The sequence below is a fragment of the Enhydra lutris genome, unplaced genomic scaffold (genome assembly GCF_002288905.1).
Source record: "Enhydra lutris kenyoni isolate GAN:26980312 unplaced genomic scaffold, ASM228890v2 scaffoldscaffold4, whole genome shotgun sequence".
NCBI lineage: Eukaryota > Metazoa > Chordata > Mammalia > Carnivora > Mustelidae > Enhydra > Enhydra lutris.
Window position 1 is genome coordinate 37,340,578 of NW_019154088.1, and position 9,733 is coordinate 37,350,310.

At 40.1% G+C, this 9,733-nt stretch overlaps 1 protein-coding gene across 2 annotated transcripts; it reads left to right on the plus strand.

The window, feature by feature from the left end:
- The first annotated feature begins 1,266 nt into the window (after positions 1-1,266).
- LOC111161606 (pinin, desmosome associated protein) lies at positions 1,267-9,037 on the plus strand. Of its 2 annotated transcripts, XM_022525375.1 has the most exons (10): positions 1,267-1,939; positions 2,626-2,697; positions 3,089-3,157; positions 3,645-3,717; positions 3,837-3,931; positions 4,319-4,394; positions 5,413-5,568; positions 5,651-5,789; positions 6,498-7,123; positions 7,196-9,037. In XM_022525375.1, the coding sequence occupies exons 1-10, from the start codon at positions 1,827-1,829 to the stop codon at positions 7,958-7,960; spliced, it is 2,184 nt and encodes a 727-aa protein (XP_022381083.1). In that variant the 5' UTR covers positions 1,267-1,826; the 3' UTR covers positions 7,961-9,037. The 2 variants fall into 2 exon arrangements, with proteins under 2 accessions (XP_022381083.1, XP_022381075.1); XM_022525367.1 differs by having other exon boundaries at positions 6,498-9,037.
- The last annotated feature ends 696 nt before the right edge of the window (positions 9,038-9,733 follow it).

Genomic DNA, 9,733 nt, shown 5'->3' on the forward strand with positions numbered 1-9,733 from the left:
TTCTCAAACAGTAACATGGTGTTCTTGGAATATTTTGGAATTGATGGGAAACAAGTATTTATTGAGCATCTGCTAAATGTTGAACACAACAGCCCCCTAATTCTCCCCCATAAAGCTGTGTTAAATTGCCCAGGATTCTAGTAGTACCTCCTACGGAAGCAGGAAAAGATCCTGTTTCTGGTTGCCTCTAAAAGTGTTTCCCATGGAAACACTGTTACATTTGGTGGTTGTAAAGGGGGAAAGATTTATAGGATCTGCAGAGAAACCAGGGTATTACATTTGGTGGTTGGGATCTACTATTACCACATTCTCATCCTTTATGTTTAGTCTATTACACAGTGTTAGAGTAAGGATCAATGGGACTAAGTATGCTTTTAATCAGAATTACTATTATTTATCAACCCTTATCCCCTTTACCCATTTTAATTTTTTTCCATAGAATTTCTCCATTTCCAACATGCCATGTAACTTATTTATCCTGTGTCTCCATACTTTTCCCCCAAGCTCCTTGAAGACAGAGATCTTTATTGCACTGACTATCCCAGTACCCAGAAAAATGCCTGTCACACAGTAAGCACTCAGCAAATACTGTGAATGAATGAATGAGTACATGAATGATTTTTGCTCCCCGAGGAGCCTACAAACCCCACAAACAGGAACCACAGCGATCTTGTTCAAGGTTTTATCCTCAGAGCCTAGATTACTGCTGATCCACAAAGGAACTTTTAAAGAGATGAATTAAGATGGTAACCAGTTAAATACTGTTGTCCCACTAATGATTCGTGCAAGCTTGATGCCCGACTAAAAGATGATGAGAACTAAGATTATTCATAACACTGTTTCTATGAGGAAATGCTTTTTGAGCTGTAATTTGCAAATGCATTTCTGGAACAAAATGGTTCTTGTTGGCCATGTACAAAGAACAGAACCACAGGACACTCTGTCGCATACGCACAAGTAACAACAGAGCCGCTACTCTAGACCCCATCTTAAACTAACCAGCGGTAGAGGCCAGGTGTAGACGATAATGCCAGTCTCAGTCTCATCTAAGCTTTTTTCATTTAGTACACCCTTGCACAGGGTCTGATCAAATAGTGATTCTCAGCTACCTTGACCTAGGGAGTTACCCTTATGTCCATATTCAATTTCCTTACCAGTAATAATCCGCATTTTATTCAAGCTTTGAGTTGAGAGACAAGGTATATAAAACGTTTCATACGGTACCGGAAAAAAAATTGTTAGCTATTACGATTAATGACTTTTCATGTTCATTTTTTGCTTCCCTCTGCTCGTTTTGGTTTAACCCAATGTAGGGACGCCGGCGCCCCCCTACCCCCACCCCGGGCATGCGCACCGACAGAATGGCCGCACCCTTTCTTAATCTGATCTTTTACACGGCAGGAGGGGAAAAGATTCGCCTCCATCCCACTCTGATGTAATTAGGTGGTTAAAAAGATACAAGGCACGTCATATCCCAGTTTAAAAGGGCTGGAAGACTCCGCGCTCCGCACCGCAAGAGCAGGCGGGCGAGCCGGCGTCTCCGAAAACCCCAGAGCCTCTCAAGTGCGCCCAGGCTCTGCGCTAGAAACGGAGCCCGGCCACCGCAACTAATTGGGGGAGGGAGTCAGCCGCTCAGAAGACTTTTCATTGGCCCAGAGTCACAGAGGCCGGCAGCTTCTCCCTCTTCCGGACGCTGAGTGGTTGAGGCCGCAAAACAACGCTTATTGTCATTGGCTGGACCCTGCTGTCAGTCCTCTCGCGTCTCGCGGCGCGACAGAGCCAGGCGCGGCCTGTAGAGCAGTCTCGAAGCCTGCTGCAGAGAGAAGATGGCGGTCGCGGTGAGAACTTTGCAGGAGCAGCTAGAAAAGGCCAAAGAGAGCCTAAAGAACGTAGATGAGAATATTCGCAAGCTCACCGGACGGGATCCGAATGACGTGAGGTAAGAGGTGGATAAGACAGGCTGGCTCCGAGAGACAGCCATCATGCCGGGGTGAATTGGGGGCGGGAAGGGCGGCTAGCCTTGAGAAGGCTAGAACATCGGGGCCTGTCCCGGGGGCGGCAGTAGAATCCGGTCCTGGATGAGGTGGGGAGTCTTCCACGCCCTCGACGTAGGTCTCGGAGCTCAAGTGCGAGAGGAAGGCAGGTGGGTCCTAGCTATGCCGGCATGTCTTCTGGCCTGTAGGAAGGCCCGGCCTGCGATTCCCGCCCTCGGCCCTGCAGGCCGGGAACTGCTGCACAAAGCCCCTTCCCCAACCGGCGGCTACCTGACCGGGTATTGGCCCGGAGACCCTCCTGGGACGTTGTCCGCTGCTTCTCACCCAAGCATTTGCCCTCTTTCCCACGTGCAACTTCTTCGGAGTTGACGAAATTAGGGTCTGATCGAAGCTTATTAATGTGCAGTGGGAACGAAGTAAATACAATTTCTGTGATAATGGTCTTGAAAAAACAAGGAAGTTAAAATAGGACTTCCTGTCTTGTTTGAGGCACGTGGATTTGAAACCGTATTTTTAGAACTTTTCTGGTTATTTTTCTCTTTATGATGTACCGCATCCGTGAAAGTATTTGGTGACATTAAATTAAATAAGTCCAAGCATGATTTTCATACAATTTGTAAATATCTTTTAGGCCCATCCAAGCCAGATTGCTGGCCCTTTCTGGTCCTGGTGGAGGTAGAGGACGTGGTAGTTTATTGCTGAGGTAAGACTTTCTTAGGACTTAATTTTTATGCTAAGACGGTAGATACTTTTACTAAATTAACTATAGGTTTAAACAAAATCGGTTGTAGAGCCCACATTAGATATGTTTGTGTTTGTTTTGTTTAAACTGTGATCAGCTATAGTTTCCTATGTAGTTATCTTGGAACTTCATTTATATGCAAAACTAGAGACTGAAGAATACATTACCCATTTTCTGTACACTTAATTTATTTTTATATTTTTTAAAAAGTGCTAAAAAGCATCTTGGAGTGGATGCCCATTTGAGGTTGTTGTGATTGGAAGGGTTTTTTTTTTTTAATTCAACGAAATTATCTTGCTAAGGGTAAATATTTATCTTAATTTTCGTTTATATTGAGCATTTTTAATTGCAGGCGTGGATTCTCAGATAGTGGAGGAGGACCCCCAGCCAAACAGAGAGACCTTGAAGGGGCAGTCAGTAGGTACGTAGGAGGAAAACATTTGAAGACATACTTGTATGCTTTATTTTCTGAGGTAGCCACAGATACAGGTATTAAATAAATTTTGTTGAGTTATGTTAGAACTGAGTAGTATACCACTTCTTTGAGTCGGTTCCCTTGGTATTTGACTGAACTAAGCCTGTATCCCTCAGAACTCAGTTTTCACTAACAGTAACAGAAATCTTAACAAAATAAATATTATGAGAAGAATAAGATCGAGAAAATATTTGTGCTACTTTCCTGTCTTGTACTGTAAAAACTTAATCCACTTGAGAAATATAGATCAGTATTTGGACTGGGCACTGGTGACACATTTTATCCTTTTACTACCAGAGGAAAGAGTGAAATGGGATGGAGACTGATGAGATGAGACTTACGGAAATAAGTCATAGTAGAAGTAATCACTTGTCCTTGGTAGTACTTAAGTCAGATTTTACAGTGGCCTTTTAAATTATTTTTCCTATGTCAGGCTGGGCGGGGAGCGTCGGACAAGGAGAGAATCACGCCAAGAAAGCGACCCAGAGGATGATGATGTTAAAAAGGTAATAGAGATGAAAAGAACTACTTACGGGATGAATGTAGTATTTCTGTCTTTACTACATTTGAGAGTGCTGCCTTTTCATATGGTTGTTAAATTACTGAGATTTATTTTCTCCTGCAGCCAGCTTTGCAGTCTTCAGTTGTAGCTACCTCCAAAGAGCGCACACGTAGAGACCTTATCCAGGATCAAAATATGGATGAAAAGGGAAAGCAAAGGTATCCTTAGTTTTGTATTTTTTTTTTTTTTTTTAAAGATCTTATTTATTTATTTGACAAAGAGAGGGATCACAAGTAGGCAGAGAGGCAGGCAGAGAGAGAGGGAAGCAGGCTCCCCGCCAAGCAGAGAGCCTGATGGCGGGGCTTGATCCCAGGACCCTGAGATCATGACCCGAGCTGAAGGCAGAGGCTTAACCCACTGAGCCACCCAGGCACCCTGTCTTTAGTTCTTTTTTAATGGGGAAAATTTCCTGTCAAATCATGCAGTTTTAGAAATATTTATATTTAAGAATTGTTCAGGTGTTTGTAGTATGTTTCTTGTAGGAAGTGGCGGTCTTAGATGAAGTGCAACCTACTGAAATTGAATTTTCTCTTTGTCTTCTTTAGGAACCGACGAATATTTGGCTTATTGATGGGTACTTTGCAGAAATTTAAACAAGAATCCACTGTTGCTACTGAAAGGGTATTTATATAGTTTTCCTTTGATTCTTTAAGTATTCAAAAGGAGTTCATTACATGTTTTTGAGAAGAGTCAAAAAAAACTCTCAAAACTGAATTGCAGGCCTAAATTAAAGCCAAGGAAAAAGCTTATAAAATTTTCTGAAGTTGTTATATTTTTAACTGGTCTCTTTTGAGGTCCTATGAAGTAACTGCATGAACTTCTCTTTCAGTGCAAAGAGCCTTGGTCTGTGACTCAGGAGAACCTGGGTTCTGATCTCAGCTCTACAACGATCTCATTTTGTGGTTTCGGACAAGACTCTTCATTTCTTTAGGCCTCAGAGTGCTTTCTTTCAAACAAGGGAGTTGAACTTGGTCAGCATTGTAACTAGTTCAGTGATTATAATTTTTAAGTTATTTATACACTCAGAGACAGTTGGCACTCAGGAAGCAAAAGCCTAAACATTCCCTGCCTTCTACATTCATTCAACTGCAATCTTTCTAGAGGTTTTTTTATAAAAGCTATAATATTGTGTCCTTGGTGTTCGATATCAAGTCACTGCTTCTCAAAGGAGAACTATGGTGGAAAGGGAGATAACAATTCAGTTATAGATTAATAAAGTTTTATTAGAGCTTTTGTATGTTAACTTTCCTGAGGAATATAAAAGTCTTCAAAGAATAATGTGTGAAAATAGGATGTCACTTCTGTCACATTATCTGATTGGAAGGAAGAGTAACTATGAAGATAATTTAAAAAGACATTGCTCTTCTTTTTTGGGTTTTATGAAAGAATGTTGCCTAACAGTTAATTTAAATGGAATGGTTACTGATAATATGGTTAATGTCCTTGATATTTAGGTTTTTACATAGTCCCTGTTTCCTCAAAGAGAAATTGCGATTAGCCTCAAATGCTAAGTGCTGTTTGAATTAGCTGGTATCCTGAATTGCAAATATGAAGCATATAAAGATAACTTAGTAAAATTGCAGCATTTCACATAATCAGAATGTGTGGTAAGTTTTCAAAGATAATTATTTATCTTCAGCAAAAGAGGCGCCAGGAAATTGAACAAAAACTCGAAGTGCAGGCAGAAGAAGAAAGAAAGCAAGTTGAAAATGAGAGGAGAGAACTGTTTGAAGAGAGGCGTGCTAAACAGACAGAACTGCGGCTTTTAGAACAGAAGGTTGAGCTTGCGCAGCTGGTGAGTAGTAGTTTGGAATTGGAATTCTAGGATTGGTAATCCTTCATATTAACGAAAACCTCACCTTTTACCTTTTCTTTAGCAAGAAGAATGGAATGAACATAATGCCAAGATAATTAAATATATAAGAACTAAGACAAAGCCCCATTTGTTCTATATTCCTGGAAGAATGTGTCCAGCTACCCAAAAATTAATAGAAGAGTCACAGAGAAAAATGAATGGTAAGTGTACGTGAAGAGTTCCAGTGAAATTTTTTAAATAAGGTAAATAAGGATAAGGTAATACACCCACACATAAACATTTGTGTCCTGTAATAGGGTTTCAGTAGTTGATTTTTTAAAAAGATAATCTAAGATGCTAATGAGTTGGGAGTGCAGGAGCATTTGATTTATGATGGAATTTAACCTGAAAGTTACCGTGTTGTAGATAGTGCTTAATGCATGTGTATTTCTTAAGCGTTTGGATAGGATGACTTTATAGCCAGACATAAATGCTGATTAAGCAAGAAAAAAGTGAACATTGGTGTAATCCATAGAAGGAGCACACATTCAAAGGTAGACACTGCTGAGATGGGATTAGAGGATTAGTCTTTCTAGGATAGGAAACATTAATGCAGGACATGATGGCATAAGAATGATTTTATTTTAAAGAGGTCTTACTCTTTCTCATCCAGCATGAAGTAGAAAAGCAAAAAATTGTCCTTTTTTCCCATCAGTTAATGTGGTGTAGTTACTTGCTACTTATATCTTAGTATATAGGTTTCCGGGGGAACTTCGCTTGTGTCATTTCAGTTTGTAATTACTTGCCATAATCAGTCTTGTGTCTCTTTACAAAAAGACACTTAGATAAAGCTTGATAACAATTTGTGCCTAAGTGTCAAATTGTGAGTTTGAATGTTTTATTTACACATGTAAATTTTTATCCTTTAGCTTTATTTGAAGGTAGACGCATTGAATTTGCAGAACAAATAAATAAAATGGAGGCTAGGCCTAGAAGACAATCAATGAAGGAAAAAGAGCATCAGGTGGTGCGTAATGAAGAACAGAAGGCGGAACAAGAAGAGGGTAAGGTGGCTCAGCGAGAGGAAGAGTTGGAGGAGACAGGTAATCAGCACAATGACGTAGAAATAGAGGAAGCAGGAGAGGAAGAGGAAAAGGAAATAGGTATAGTTCATAGTGATGCAGAGAAAGAACAGGAGGAGGAGGAACAAAAACAGGAAATGGAGGTCAAGATGGAGGAGGAAACTGAGGTAAGGGAAAGTGAGAAGCAGCAGGATAGTCAACCGGAAGAAGTTATGGATGTGCTAGAGATGGTCGAGAGTGTCAAAAATGTAATTGCTGAGCAGGAGGTAATGGAAACCAATCAAGTGGAAAGTGTAGAACCTTCAGAAAACGAAACTAGCAAAGAACTGGAGCCAGAGATGGAATTTGAAGTTGAGCCAGATAAAGAATGTAAATCTCTTTCTCCCGTGAAAGAGAATGCCAGTGCTCTAGAAATGGAAAATGAGCCTGAGGAAAAAGAAGAGAAAGAATCTGAGCCCCAGCCTGAGCCTGTGGCTCACCTCCAGCCCCTGCCTCAGTCTCAGCCTGAGCCTCAGCTGCAGCCTGAGCCGCAGCCACAGCTGCAGCCTGAGCCACAGCCACCATCCCAGCCCCAGCCCCAGCTCCAGCCCCCGTCCCAGCCCCAGCCCCCGTCCCAGCCCCAGCCCCAAGCACTGCTCCAAGCCCAGCCTCTCTCTCAACCTGAGACTTTGCCATTAGCTGTTTTACAGCCATCAATTCAGGTTTTTCAGGAGCAAGGGCATTTGCTACCTGAGAGGAAGGAATTTCCTGTGGAATCTGTAAAACTCACTGAGGTGACAGTAGAGCCAGTCTTAACAGTACATTCAGAGAGCAAAACCAAAACCAAAACTAGGAGCAGAAGTAGAGGGCGAGCTAGAAATAAAACCAGCAAGAGTAGAAGTCGCAGCAGTAGCAGTAGTAGTTCTAGTAGTAGTTCCACTAGTAGCAGCAGTGGAAGCAGTTCCAGCAGTGGCAGCAGTAGTAGTCGCAGTAGTTCCAGTAGCAGCTCCAGCACTAGTGGCAGCAGCAGCAGAGACAGTAGCAGCAGCACCACTAGTAGCAGTGAGAGTAGAAGTCGGAGTAGGGGCCGGGGACATAACAGAGATAGAAAGCACAGAAGGAGCGTGGATCGGAAGCGAAGGGATACATCAGGACTAGAAAGAAGTCACAAATCTTCAAAAGGTGGTAGTAGTAGAGATACAAAAGGATCAAAGGATAAGAATTCCCGGTCCGACAGAAAGAGGTCTATATCAGAGAGTAGTCGATCAGGCAAAAGATCTTCAAGAAGTGAAAGAGACCGAAAATCAGACAGGAAAGACAAAAGGCGTTAATGGAAGAAGCCAGGCTTTCTTAGCCTATTCTTTGCAGCAGAAGATTTCTTGATGAGTAAAAGGATTACCTTTCCTTGTAAGGAGGATGCTGCCTTAAGAATTGCATGTTGTAAAAAATCTTTTTGGAAAATACAGACTGTTTGTTTACCAGACATTCTTGTACTTTTTGCATAATTTTGTAAGAGTTATTTATCAAAATTATGTGAGGTTCCAAAATATGTAAAAATAATAATAATAAAAAAAGATTAACATCCCTTGTCATCTTTTTTAAATATCCTATACTCTTCAGTAAGAATCTGTATATTTTAATAGGTAAATCTTTAAGTCTGTTCCCTTCTGATTCTGTATTATACATTGCTTTTGTAGAAATAAATGTGCATTTCTTTCATTAGTTTTGGAATGTCCTCGTTGACACTTGTATAATAAATACTCTCTTGATAATCATTTTCAGCTTTTATCACTAGATACTGAACGTGATTAGAATGTCTTTGAAGGTTTTTTTCATTTTTATTTGCCTTACGTGATTATTTTGAGTTGTCATAGTCAGATCTTTGCAGCTTTCAGGGGGAACATAGTTCTCAAAATCTTTCACTATTTTTTTCTAATCTCCCTTGTTATTTTAATCTAAGCATCCCCCCTGTTTCTCCTATACAAATCATTATTGGTAGATAAAACAGTATAATTTGGTTGGCATTTTCTTCATGATTATGGGAGCATCATTCTTTTGTCTCCATGGCTACTTGTGTGATACAGCATATACATCTGTTGAAGAAAATAATCACTTTCTAGGGGAGGGAGGTAGAAAAGTATATTCTAAACTTGGTTGAGTTTGTGGTCTTGTCTTAACTTTTGTGTTGGCTCTAACTGAAACATGCCAATATGTGTTCTCAAGAGTTTTTTGTTAAGTATTGTATGAAAGTTTACAGAATGAAGGAAGTTCATCTACACTTGAATCTGTAAGCAAGATAACACACAAGTGTACCAAGTGATTATTTGTTGTTTTATAAATTTGTATGAATTTGGAGTATCTGTTGCCATTACTATACATGTGCAAATAAATGTGGCTTAGATGTGTGACTGCTTAAGACTAGTACTTGTATTAACTTTTTGATGCTTTTATTACAAGAGAGCACTTTAATTGCAAATGGCCTCTGAGTTCATAACATTGACTAGCCTTAGGCTTGACGGTTTGTTTCTCCCCTTGACAAGTACATGGTGACAGTGAAAATGTCAGTAGCATTTCCAGCACTGTAAAAAATACAAAAGAACATGTTAGAATATTCTTTAAAAAATCCTTTAAAGAGTAAATGAATAGAACTTTGCAAATTGCAGAGCTATCTGCCTGCATTCCTGGGCCAGTTTCTTCTAGGAGTCACTTCATCCAGGGGTTTTATGATCTCCAGCATGCAGTATAGATTTTATACTGTGAAACATGATGGGAGAAAGGTTGGTTAAAAACTTAAAAGGGATGACCTTGAACATAACTTGGTTCCTAAAATCTGTATTCAAGGACTCTAAAATAATTGTATGTGTTAAGATCCTTTGAACAATATTAAGTTTTATTAACTCATTTTTACCTGGAAAATTTGGACAATTGGTCTGGTGCTTATAGAAATAAGTTTGGCTTTAAGCCCAATTTTGAGAGTGGGGCTATAAAAGCATGAGAAAAAAAAATCTTTGGCATATGAAGAGCAATTTTAAAATCCATATAGAATTCTATTTAAGTTTTTTAACTAGTGTATGCACTTACAAACTGGAAGGCTTTAAGACGGG